The 13,486-nt window shown below is 37.9% G+C and overlaps 1 protein-coding gene across 17 annotated transcripts in view; it reads right to left on the bottom strand.

Annotated features, from left to right (window-relative positions):
- Positions 1 to 418: 418 nt before the first annotated feature.
- Positions 419 to 13,486, bottom strand: part of KLHL13 (kelch like family member 13) — a 90,198-nt gene continuing 77,130 nt past the window's right edge. For 16 of the 17 annotated variants that reach the window (XM_075162077.1, XM_075162086.1, XM_075162090.1 and 13 more), the window contains 3 exons: positions 11,677 to 12,472; positions 4,003 to 4,116; positions 419 to 1,973 (listed from right to left, as the gene is read on the bottom strand). In XM_075162077.1, the coding sequence (XP_075018178.1) occupies positions 1,486 to 1,973; positions 4,003 to 4,116; positions 11,677 to 12,472 (1,398 nt within the window). In that variant the 3' untranslated portion in view covers positions 419 to 1,485. The remainder of the gene's footprint in view (positions 1,974 to 4,002; positions 4,117 to 11,676; positions 12,473 to 13,486) is intronic. The other variant, XM_075162089.1, reaches the window with a different exon arrangement.

The raw sequence follows: 13,486 nt of genomic DNA, 5'->3' as shown, positions 1-13,486 counted from the left end.
CTCTGACTGTGTTCATTAGCAAAACCCCTTGTAACATACGATGGGAAGTTCAGAACAAGCACGATGGTATTAGCCTTCTACAAGCATTCAGAGCTGCAATTTGTCAGCAGTGCACTGTATTTTGGAGCAGATAAAGACTTCTGTAAATTTGCATGGCTGCACACATAAGCAGTAGTTCTCCAAGGAAAAAAAAATTAAGACACACTGTTCTTTTGTCAGTCCTTAGCAACAAAATGAACACATCAGGCCAAAATAGTTTCTTAAAAGTAGGTCAAAAATACCCAATTCATGATCACTTCTGCATTGGTTTCCTAGCACATTAATCTACCCACACAGATATACGTAATGCGTATCCTGGAGACAGTGAGGCAGAGGAAGAAAACCAAATACATTAATGAGGTAGCTTAGACTGAATAACTGCAGTTAAAAGTTTTATTGAACAAAAGAAGGTAAAATGTGGTAGTCCAAGTTCACTGAGCAAAAGCAGCTCTCTCGCTGAAGCTGCACTTTGTGCTAAATAACCTTATTAACTGAGACTATACAGAGGACACATTATGCAAGTTATCTCAACAGCAAAGGAGAAAAGGTAGATTAAATTTGATCTGATGGAACGATTTGGTCAAATTCAGTGGCTTAAGTTAATGTTTCTAGCCCTTATCTACCTATATTCAGTACAGGCATACAACAGAATATACAACTGCACTGAATTCCCATTTGTTAATAGTGTGTGCTCCCATGCAAGTGGAAGCCAATTCCTGAAAAAACCCAAATTAAAAAACCCAAACATTTTAAATCTTTTGTTTGAAGCATCACTCAACCGACTCAGGAAAAACACTCGATATATGTCATAAAAAAACTCCCGGCCTCTAGAAGGTCCGCTTCCTGTATAGTGCTAATATTGTAAAATTATTTTATTTCTCTCCTCTGCCTAAGAAACTTCATATGCTCTCAAAGCACCCACAAAGTCAGGTGGGTAAACAGATATGTCAAAAATACTCTGTGAAAAGAGGGAGGTAGCTCAGGTCCCTTGGCAACCTTCTGTCATAGTTCACATTGATGTGGTCTACCTCCCCTTGTAATCGGCAGTCAAAAATGAAAGGAAAAAGGATTTCAACTATGAAATTTAGTGAAAGAATGTGTTCAATACAAAGTCTTCAAATTTGACTCATTGGGCTTCCAAATGTAAGCTATAAGGTACCTCACACCCAATACACAACATGAATAACGTACCTAGTTCATACATTTTATAGACAGTATCTTCTCATTTGTTAAACATTTGGCTCGGGTGAGTACATCTTTTTTTGTTAACCACTTGACAAACATTCTAGGCCAAACAAACAGCACAAATAATGTCAAAGTCTTTTTTTTCCAGTAATTGTACGAAATGCTGTAGGCTACGCCTAACAGAAACTACTGAAGAAAAATAATAGACTCCATGATGCAGTGCAAAGGTGTTACTACAACATCATAAGTCAAGGGATGTTTCTAAGGTGCTGAAAGAGGAGATTCTCTAGACGGTGACCCTGTATTGTCCTCCGGTGGGAAAACAGTAAGAGTGCAGGCTCGAATGCCACCAAGTGATTCTGGAAGGTCAAATACTTTATGCCACTCATCTTTTTCTGGATCATATTTCTGAACTATTTCCACCATACACCGATTATTCCAAGAATATCCTCCAACAACATAGATTTTATTTTCAAAGACAGCAACCCCAACATCACTTTGCCCACGTAACATGGCAGCAATTGGAGTCCACTGGTCTAGAGTTGGTGAGTAATATTCACAGCTTAGAACATCATCATAATCACTCGTTCCTCTAAAGTGATTTCCACCAATAACATATAGCTTGTCTCCTACAGTACACATGCAATGCAGACCTCTGACTGTTGTCATCGGAGCTTTCTGAGTCCATTTGTCTGTGTCAGGGTCAAAACACATAAGTTCCTTTTGGAAAGTATCATGGGTAATTCCCCCTAGAGAAATAAAACACATGTTAGAGCAGTGCTCAGCCTAATAAGCAATAAATAGCAGAAACATATATTTTCATGAATGAATTCATCCTTCCCTAAAACTTTTTCACATTTTATAGCTTAGATTACTATAACATATGTGCTCCATTTCAAATGACATTTTTAATGCACCTTGTTCCTTTAAATCTGAATATGGAAAGAAGCCATGTCTCATATAGTACTTCATTACATAAGATGATACCGGCAGATTAAAAGAACAAAAAATTGTTACCTATGCTTCATTTTGGCAAAATTATTTCTTTCCTTACATTTGTTCAGTGTGCTAGTTTTGTTTCTCACTGTCAAGAAAACAGGAATCCATTTGCCTTTCAAATTTTGATACTACGCTATTTTAAGTGGTCCTATCTCATAGCAAAATATTCTTCAGAAAACTTTTTTCATCAACTTGAACTGAAGAGAGAGAGGACACAGATTTCAAATATTCTTCTGTTAAGAGATGCCTATGGTTCTCTCTATATTCACCTTCTCCATGGCTCCCTGCAAAAGCAGTTGGAGAGGCTTCAGGGGAAATCACAGGACGATTTCCCATCAGTGGATGAAATGTCCCACCTTTCCGCAAGGTCACTAGGCAGGTCAGAAAGCAGTCACACCAATTTCAGACACTGTAGGCTTATTAGCTATGGTTTAAGACCATAAGGCAACTATATTTGAGGTGCTAAAAAATACGCAGAGAAAACACTGCTACTGAACAATCTCCTGCTGGGCTAACCATTCAACATTGAATTATCACGCTTGGCTTATTAGCGGGCAGAGATGGCACGGTGTCTACAGGAGTTATGCAAGAAAGTACTTAATTCTTCAGTTGGACAGTAAGAATTAAATACAGAAAAAATAGGACGACTGTCCAGCCCTGACACTTAATGACAGCCATAGCAGTGGCAGTGCTGGGGAGCCTGTCAGAGAGAAGAGGCTTTAATGACAAAGGAACCAATCTTCACATTTTCAACCCCAAAAGTATCTAGACTTACAGGGATATCTGAGAAGACAGGAAGAAAAGAAAAATCTGTGGGAAATACACGGCATCTACATGAAAAAAACACAGCAGGGAGCATATACATGTGCCACCTGCAGTAAAACAAGCAAAATGGGCAAAAGCATACAAATAGCAGCACAATTACTAGAAGCTAGCTTAATGGACTTGCTCATAGAAAAATAAGAAGCTGTACCTTATGGTAAATTTTGAAACAAATCCCTCCTAGTCTACTGGCACACGGCCCCCTGATTCTAAATACCCTGAGGATCAATCTGCTCCAGTGCATCTCCCCCCCAGTTCTTTACAGCTAAGCAACCTTGTCGCACCTCCTGCCCTGAATTTCAGCTTAATTCTTAGAGGACATCCCTTAAAAACGCAGTAGGAGAACATCTCTGTAGACATCATTGACAGACAGATTGAATCTTCTTTAAAAATTCAGCAGATACCAGATTTTTAGAAAACCTATTGCCCCCAGTTTGGAAAAAAACAGAATGAAACTCTAACCTCACTGACATATAGGACTGAGCATATTACAGATGAAAGACCAGCAAAAGTACAGATATCATTCGTATATTGTGATTAACATGAAAACTTATCCTTTCCATTAGCTCAATGAAGGCAGATGTTCTTCTTTAAAGTATTAGAATTTCCAATACTTTCCAAAATATATCAAATAGGATGTGTTTAATGGTTATTGCTATATAAATGTATATATGTGGTGTTGCCACAGAAAAATATATTCTGACAGTTAAAGTAATAACTGCTTTGGAATTCAGAAATGTAATTTACTACGTAAATGCATAATATTATCTAAAATAATCTTCTCGGACTCTGCAGTATATATGCTATTTGACTGGCTTCATATGAAATTGCATCACTGCTTATACCATGGCAAACCTACTGCAACCAGAGACTAATTTTTATTGTCTCCCACTGAAACAGGAAAAGTTAGATAAGTAATTGTTTCATAAAGATTACATGATCATAGGAATTATTTACCTGAAATATACATTAATCCCCCATACACGGTTCCAGCATGACCATAGTGGGGTTCATTCATTTTTGCGACATAGCTCCATTCGTTCATTCTGGGATTGTAACATTCCACAGTGGCTGTTTAAAACAAATGAGAATATTAAAATGTTGAAGCTAGCATGGCAGTTTGGTTTTGAGTACAGTCACAGTGGCAGTAATATAGTCATGAACAGAGGAAGTATCAATGAGAAACATTGTTCATCTGAGAAAGTGTCAAGGGAATTATTCAGTACTATGTCGAGAGACAATACAGGAAAACCTCAAGCTTCGTCCCAGATGAACAAAAAGGAAGAAACCCTCTTGCATTCTTGCCTTCCACTTGTCTCATTCCCATTCCTCCTTGACACACAACCTGCCCCAGCTCATGAACCCTGCCAGAGGTACAGCTGTGGGACGTCAGAGAAAATGGCAATGAAGCTGGGTGAATTCAGCTTTTCTACCCTTTCCTCTTGTACAACTCCCTTCAGAGTCTGCTGTAGAGAGAGAGGGAATAAACTCAAAACCTATCTCAAAGAGGATCAATACATCTGCAACCAGAACAGACCCACATCTTCAGCAACATCCCACCCACGCAGAAAATCAGGCTAGGTATTGGTATTTTCCATTGAAATGGTCCTATGCCCTCATAAGGGGGCAGTGACTATTGACTAATTTTCTATTGTCTTGCAATGTTTTATTAACATACAGCACAGCATATGCAAGTCACTAATTCAAACAGTTTACAAAAGCCAAGCTTTAAAAAAATACAAGATGAAACATCATTGAATCTCAAATGGAGAGAAGCAGTGCCTGTGTCGATACACAGCTCCATTTGTGCAGTTTTCTTTGTGAATTAGAATGTTAAAATGATCAAAGGATTTACCAAATCAGAAATCACAGAGGTTAGTACTAAGTTAAAAAGAAACCCAGAGCCCAGGTGTCCTTGCAGAAAGCATTTCTGAGAAAGAATCCTCTCTTCAAAGTGGGATGGAAGAGATGTGGGGTTGCAGGAAAAGGGCTATGCAATAAGCACAGAGAATAGAAATAGAAAACAGGTTTAATAATGGATCTGAGCAAGCTGTAGAGATTGGCAGCTTGAATAGTACAATATGACCAGAGGGGCAAGAGATTATGAAAAACCCTGTAATACAGTGACCTTACGATGCACAAAGCAATTATCAATAATTGTGTTATCTTAAAGACAAATTAAATCTCATTTTAAAGAATTAAAATTAAGAATTAGATTCTAATGCTTGTTATACAATGCTTAATCTCTGAAGAGAGATGTTTATGAACTATGCGTACAAAATTGAATGTCTTTGAAAGTGGCATTTTACTTGCTCTAGAACAAGCTTTTTATTCAATCAAGGGTAAAATCTGAGCCAGCTCTATGGAATCAGTGATGGTGACTTACAGTCCAGCATTAAACATCAACTAAAAGAGACAAAAAAAAATTTAAAAGCTGAGAAATTTGCCATTTTAAAGGCAGAAACTATTTAGTGTTAGCATAAGCCTGCAGAATTAGCAGTACTGGCCAGGCCAGTAAAGTACATCCATCGGTAACACTCATACAGTGACTATCTGGTACCTCACCCTAACTCCAAACCTGTCTTAAAAAAAAAAAAGTCCTTTGGAGCATTTTGGAAGAGTAAGGTATAGCTATGGTCTCAGACTACCACCAAAAAATCCCTAGTCATGGAAAAATTTAGCAGAGAGCATATTACAGTGACCTTCTGAATTATCGTTCAGCTGCTGTAAAATGCACAATCTCCTTATTGTTGTGAAACAGGACGGTATTTTGTAATTCCATGCAATTAGCATCTCAAGTAGACACATTCAAAATAGAAGCTTCCAATGCCAGTGTCAGGAATACTGTTTGACAACCAGTTCAGCATCATCTGAGGTTAAAAATAAAAATAATAAAAAATAAAAAACTATATTGCACATAAGAATTGCTAAATTGTTACAGCACACTGGATTTTCTTCAGCTTTTCCCCACCCCGGAGCTGAAATTTAAATTTAAGAAATACAGAAAAGTGCTGGTCCAGAACATTAAGTTCATGATACAAGGCAAAACACACTAAATTCCTGTTTCTTTCAAAACAAATTATATACATTGATTCGCAGGTATGAAATTATTAATTTCATATTCTGGAAACTGTTTAAAAATAGTAATGAAAGCCTGAAAAGCTTCTGGTTTTGCAAGAATGCCTTGCAGATGGACTCCCAGTTATGCCAGCCATCTCAGGCCTTTGTAAGATGGACAAAAAATAAAAAAACCCTGCAAAGTAACTGAAGTCAACTGTGTCTATACACTACTGTTGACATGCCAAATTTGTGATTTAAAAAACCTGCCCAATATGAGCAAGTTCCCAAGTTTACTCTAAGAGATCAGTCCTTCACTAACACTTTTCCTACAATCTAGCTTTCTTGTTACCGCATTTCCTACCTCAGCCATTTGAAATGAGCCTCGAGCTGCCTTTCACATTACACAAATGTACAGGTAGATAAAAGTCTGCATAAGGAAAGGTACAAAAAGACATTCAAGCATTCTTCTACAATGAAAATTTTTAAAGTCAGGCTTGATTTTTTTAAAATTTTTTTAATAAAGTCAAAAATCTCTTCTTAAAAAATTCTGGTGTTTTTCCCATTTGATATCCTGCAGACTTTGTATATCCATCAAGGACTTAACACAGCCATAAAAGCCAGTGAATGCTGGAGACAGCCTCTTGCCCAAATAAAGGTATAGGCACAAAGAACTGATTCCACAAATGACACCTAAAATTAAATTGATGAGTTGTGTTTCTGTGTACTGCCATCTTGACACCACATGCGGTATTTGCCCCATCCCCAGATAAACCCATGTTCTTTCTTCTATAAACGTATTCATCCATTCCAATATTCTTTTCTAAAAAGGAAAGCTCCTTTCTACTCCGCTCTCTTTAGCAATCAGAAGAAAACAAAGATGTGCAGAAATTTCAAGAACAGAGAAAAACAGATTTGACATGCAAGTAATTATAGCTGTCCCAGTTCTACCCTGACAGCAGACCCTTCCGACCTGCTGTTCACGGCTATGCTGCATCAAAATCATCATTCTACTTGCTTTCATAAAAATAAAGGCATTCTCTTTCCCATAGTACTTCCACTCTGTGCTGAGGTGAGGAACTTAAATTTCTAACACACTATAAGGACAGGAAGAGCAAAGTATGTGCAAAGCAATCGCAAAGCCAGCAGCAACCAGATTAACATGACAGTCAACGCTGGACAACGGTTTATCTCACTCTGCACTACGGATTGCATTTAAGAGAGAAACCACAGCCAAAAGATCACTTTAGCAAGAGAAAATAAAACGTGCAGAAATTGGTATACATTACTACCATCACTATCACCACGTTGTAAAGACAGTTATCAGAGAAAGGATGCTGTTGAATCCAAGATCCCTCACTTTGATGTGGCTTCAAAATTCTCTTGAACATTACCAGTAGAACTAAAGTACTGTTTGACAGTATTTCAGACAAATCATTCCATCTCAAATCTCAAATCTACCATGCTTTAAAACAAAACTAATTACTTCCCAGCTGAAAAAACCCTACTGTTCTGTTTGGTTGTTCTGCATAGCTGTTTCCCTGTTTCCTTGCAAGGTCATTCCACTTCTCTGTCTTAACAAGATCTCTCTCTGCACTGAAAAGGAAAAAAAAATATACAAAATTTCAGCTATTAAAGGTGCCCGTTAATTTAAGAGAGGCATCGGGGTGTTCTATACATCATCTCCAGACAGAGCATCACCCACAGAACACTCAAAAGAACTGCTACTTTACTGAACCTAAGTATATATTCTATGTAGCATGAGACTGATGGATTCATTCTCCCAACAGCATGAATGATTCAAATCAGGCTTTATTTATGTTTAACAGTGGAACTTCTGATCTGTTCATTACCATAATCCAGGGAAGACAGGCCTCATTTTAATAGAGTTAAGCAATCTCAAAAAGACACAAAGCTTTGGCAGTCCCAAGGGATGCTCAGTCTGCACTCATTTTATAGTGCCATCTGTGATGCTATTTGAGGAGTATACAGATATTTACCACTTCTCTGTCAGTAGCTTCTAATGAGTCTTGAGGTTTATTACGGCAGGACTTGCAACCGTGTGTGATGTCCCAAAATCCAGGATCTTCATTTTGTTATATTATTTCTATAACACAGCTTGTTGCTGTAGAACTCAAAACTGATTTGAACCCTTAATGAAACAGAGCTCTGAGTAATTTTGTCCCTAGGATAGCAAGGAGCCACTTCAAAATAAGGTCCTATGCAAGAGGTCCTCCAGTTGACACTTTGGTTTGATATTCACAGTACTACACAGACAGCAAACAGCCCAACATTTTATATATATATATATATTTTACAGACTTACAAGAGAAGTTTTTACATGAACAAGGAGTTGTTTGAATTGAGGGTTAAGCATCATAGAGGGCACCTGGAAAATAAACGCCTTCCCACTTGTTGGGCAGGGGGTCAAAAGAACACATAACTGTCCGGCCCTGGACTAGAAGTCTTCTCTTTCTGTCTTTATCGCAGCATGATGATGAAGGTATCAATCAATCTGTGGTTTAGTCACAACCCAATATCCCCTAAAATGCTTAGGAAAAGCCCATATATAAAAATCTCAAGCTCCGCTCAAGCCTATCAACAGCAGATCCTGAAGTATCTGGAAAGTACCTAACTGCACAAGTTTTCTAATACTTAAAGGCACATCACCAAACACCACAACTCTTTCAAAAAGAGCTACAAAAATCTACTTGTCTGAGAATAGAAAACAGTATCCAGTGCTCTGCACAACGGCACAGCTGCAAATTGCCGACGAGCTCTGCTTCATGAGTATCTCTGAACCACACCTGGTCTTCCCTTTGTCTCCTTTTCCAAAAAGTCTTGCCTTTTGCACACCTGCCTGCTCCAGACTGGTCTCCTCCTCGTGCCGGAGTGCTGTTCTCCCTGCCTTCTGGGAATATCTTTGGCAGGTGCCTGCTTTGACATTTAAAAAGAACCAACTAGAATTATGCACAATCCTTCCAGGAGCGGTGCATGCTTCTGCACAGCCCTAAGTTGTCACAAGGTTGAAAAATCTGAATTATAATTTCATAATTCAGTACGTTTCAAAGATACATTTACCATATTCCAATGCATGTACTACATACACGCAAATTCACCTGTCCTTACCAATGAACCAAACTTTTCTCAGTGGCATGCACTGTTAAAACAGTAGCTGTTTATTTCTGCTAAAGCACATACTACTAAGGTAGAAAGTGGTATTTACAAAGTCCTCAGAAGATTAAACATTTGAAAACTATTTTGGGAAGGCTTGATAGAGAGCCTTAAAAAAGTATAATTTTTATGCCAGTGAATGTCAGGAGAAAAAATAATAAAGAAATTCATTTTAGTAACTTTAATCCTTTAACCCTTTTCCATAAGAGCTGATCTTCTGGAAAGCTGAATTCAGGTTTTGGGAATTTTTCCTCTCTAACAATAGATTGAAATTAGTTTGAACCCAAGGGCAACTTCTTTAATACCTGTCCAACACACATTTGACCTTCTCTTCCATGAAAAGCTTGAGAGTTTCTCTCATCTGAAGAAAATGGGAAGTTTAAGCTGGATTTCATCTTTCAGCTGTCAAGGTTTATGAAAGAAACATGAAAAGTGACTTGCCTCACAATTAATAAGAAAAACTGAAGCCCCAAATCAAAGCATCAGACAGCTACAATATTTAGCATTTATAGAGTGCTCTTCCCGCAGAATGATCCAATGACTTTTTTCAGGTCTGTGTGGAAATCGTTGCAGCATTTTAATGATATCTTTACAGAAGAATTTTAGACAGGTGATAGATTTTGTATTTTAATTAAAGCTGTAGAAAAGTTGAGGTCAGCAGAACGATACTGCTTGATCTAATTTAAGAAAAACACTGAGCTTAAAGCCTGCTGCACACACAGATTGCACTGGCTTAGTGACAGTATTGTTTCATATTGATTTTGTTAGACTTGCAACTTTTTCACTGACATTCTTATAACCCTACTCTGTTTAGATGGTACAGTACACAAGGACAGCAATCTGATTATCCGCCATTAATTCATATCATTAGAAAATAGCTCAGTGAAAGTCAGATTTTCTGATACTCAAGACAAAGATCAATGCACGTTAGTTTGTACATTTGGTCTTTTACAGGGCATTAAGATTGCTTTTAGAACGTATTTTCAGGTACATAAAGTGACATTTAAGAAAAACTCTGAAAACCTCTGGATCTGCATCAGAAAATGGCTGTCCTGGTAAAACAAGTTATTGCAAAACAGTTTCCCATGTTTTCTGGAAACAGGAGGCAATTAAAAAATGTCTCATTTCATCGAACATTAGAATGGATTTTAAGCTTCTAGCAAAACCAGCCCAGTTTTGTGTAGCAGAAGCAATGTACTATATGTTTCCTAAGAAAGTCTGCAATATGATCATGAAACAAAGTGTCTATGTGAATGACTGAGATGCATTAATTAAAAAATCACAGATGCTGCAGCACAAATTAGGTTTTGTATTGTTTCAGTTAAACATGTTTCTCACTGCACGTAGAGCTATCAGTGCATCTCTAAAGAGCAAATCTTAGGAGCAAGAGGTACTGCCACAAAGACTTGACAAAACACAGTCAAGTATTGGGCTGAAAACAGCAAACAAAATAATGAAATGTTACATTTGGTTTAGATATAATATTATGCTAAAATTCCAAGCATAATCACTGTAACATTTCAATTTTAAAGCACAGACGAATTTACAGTTGAGTGTACACTCCCAGACTTGACTGCCAATGCTAACCACTATGGCTTTGGAAAATGCAGTGGATTAATACAGGCCATCCTCTACAGACTTTTGTTAAATTAAAGGTTACCATGTTTATTCTTATTTCCCTGAAATTGAATTTTTTTTTTCCTTTTTTGTCAAAAATGAATCATCATTTGCAAGGGGGGGGGAGAGGAGGCAACAGGACAGGTTCATTCATATAAATAAGATAACTGTGTAGTCACAAGATCACAGACAAAATATAGCATTTTTAGTAATTAGAAAGACCAGAATGTCAGGCAATCTGAATCTCACTGATCTGTGAAACAAACCACTCAGTCATTACCCTACCTTAAAAAAAAAAAGTCACCAAAAACCCCCAAAAAACAGACTAGCATTTCAAAATTACTATTCCAGAAAACTTGTGTTTTTTAAAATGCAACCTTCACTCAACAGTAAGTTTCAGTTAGAAAGTCATGTATCCCTTAAGAGTGAAAAGAGTAGGTTTGGTTTCTCAGCTTAAGTAATGTTTTTTTGTGTATAGTTGTGTTTATATATACACACACACTCTTATACAGGTAGACACACATGCTTACTTCACGTTTGATGATAAAGGTGAACACATTGCATATTATGCATCAATACACCAGATACGTGTATTTGGAAATTTTTTTGTGGAAGCCCTTCTAAAATTAACTGCTTATAGTATCCAGACAAATTCCTCTATGCATCTGCAGTATTTCAGAAAGAAGCTGCAGGCCAACAACTTCAACTTGTTTCCTCTCCACCCATTCACAGGGCAGCACAGTATTCCAAGGCAAGCAGCCATGCCTCAGGAGCAGCACTCACCTAGCTCACCCGCTGCATTTCGACCACCGACTGCGTACAAATGTCCTTTGAGGGCACTTAGGTGGAAGAAGGTGCGCTTCTCATTTAAAGACGCGACTTGCATCCACTTGTTGTAGCGAGGATCAAACCTAAAGACCGTGTCAACCGCCGTCTTTCCTTTCGTGTCGTAATTGCTCTGGCCCCCGACTACGTAAAGAAAGTTTCCGATCACGGCGATGCCGTGCTGGTACCTTGGTGCATCCATGGGAGCTAAGGATTTCCATTCGTGGGCCTTTTCATCGTACATCCGTAACTCCTTGCTGACAACCAGCTGCTGCCTCAGCACTCCCCCCAACGTCACCAAGTGAGTACTGTCCGATCGAATGGCAGTTCTCTCCGACTGCATAACCGGTTGCATGTATGGCATCATTTGGTAATTGCTGGCTTCCAGAAGCAAGTTTACACAGGTATTGTCAGTTCTCATGAAGTCCACTGTCTGAACATAGTTAATAAGATCCTGGGGCGTCATCAGTGGAAACCTGATGTTCTTCATTAGCTTTGCAGCGTACTCCATCCGAGGCTCCTCGTACCGTAGCCAGCGACAAGCCGCCTTGAAGAGTTCAAGTTCAGTGCAGTGCTTAAGGCTATTACTTGAAAGCACAAAGGCAAGACGTTCAAAGGGAAGTTTCACAAATTCACCAGTACTTAATAATGCAGGGAAGTTCTTCAGGATGAAATTATTAACATATTTATCCACTTCTGTGAGATTGTATGTGTTGGCAATTCGCCCAACCTCAACACAGTTTTCCAACGAAACCTATTAAGTAAACAGAAAGAGGAATCAAAACACTTTCTTAATTTGGTGTCTAAATGATAATGTAGAACTTAATGAATACTATAGAATCAGCAATATTTCATCATTTTGCAATGCTCAAGGTGATTTACACATGAACAAATAAATATTCAATGCAATATATATATTCATGACTGCAAGGGGAGACCCAATGCATTCCTTATTTTGAAGAAAGAAATGAGACAAGTAACGAGCAGATGGCATATATTAATTATGTCAAATACATTATACAATGATGATACATAGCAATTATACAGCACTTCATCTTTGAAAAGCTCTGCAAACATCTTTGTAAGAAAGAAATGTGGAAAATACAGTTACGGGAGAGGTGATCAGCCCAAGGTTACAGAGAATAATGCAAAAGTAGGTCTCGCTATTAGACATTTTCTAACATTATCAAAATTGTATTATCATAATGCAGCCAACGAGAATGGCACAGCTACTTCACCAATGCCACGTATTTCATATAACTTATTTACAGTGTTCAATCCCATGAATACATTCCTTAGAAACGAACAAAATTGCATCTTTAGTAAATCAAGGTGGTACTCTTAAGGAATATATTCAAAGTTAAATACACGTCATTGTCAAAAATAAGACAAAGGTAGTGATTTTTTTAAAATATATATATCTACACACATACACACACACTTTTTTAAAAAATAATGAATCTAGGAGGATTTCTCTTAGAAATACCCAGCACATGAAATGCTTTTGCAGTATGGATCATACCCTAATTTCATTCAATACTTGAGTGACCATATCTTGGTAGCCACATCTTTTACGTTGTTGCTGCATCTATCTTTCTTACATCTTTGGCTCCTAAATTTCTGAGGTCACTTGGGATCCAAGGCAGAGGGAGGAAGAAAGATGGGAGGGGTGGCACATAACTTAAAGCGGGTCTCCAGTGAACCAGGCCAATTCATTTCAGCAAGCTCCTCGGTATATATGCAAAGCAAGTCAATTTTCAGATGCTTC

Source organism: Calonectris borealis, chromosome 13, assembly GCF_964195595.1.
Source record: "Calonectris borealis chromosome 13, bCalBor7.hap1.2, whole genome shotgun sequence".
NCBI classification, from domain to species: Eukaryota; Metazoa; Chordata; class Aves; order Procellariiformes; family Procellariidae; genus Calonectris; species Calonectris borealis.
Note: the sequence above shows the minus strand (reverse complement) of the source record. Positions and strands in the feature narration are given on the sequence as shown.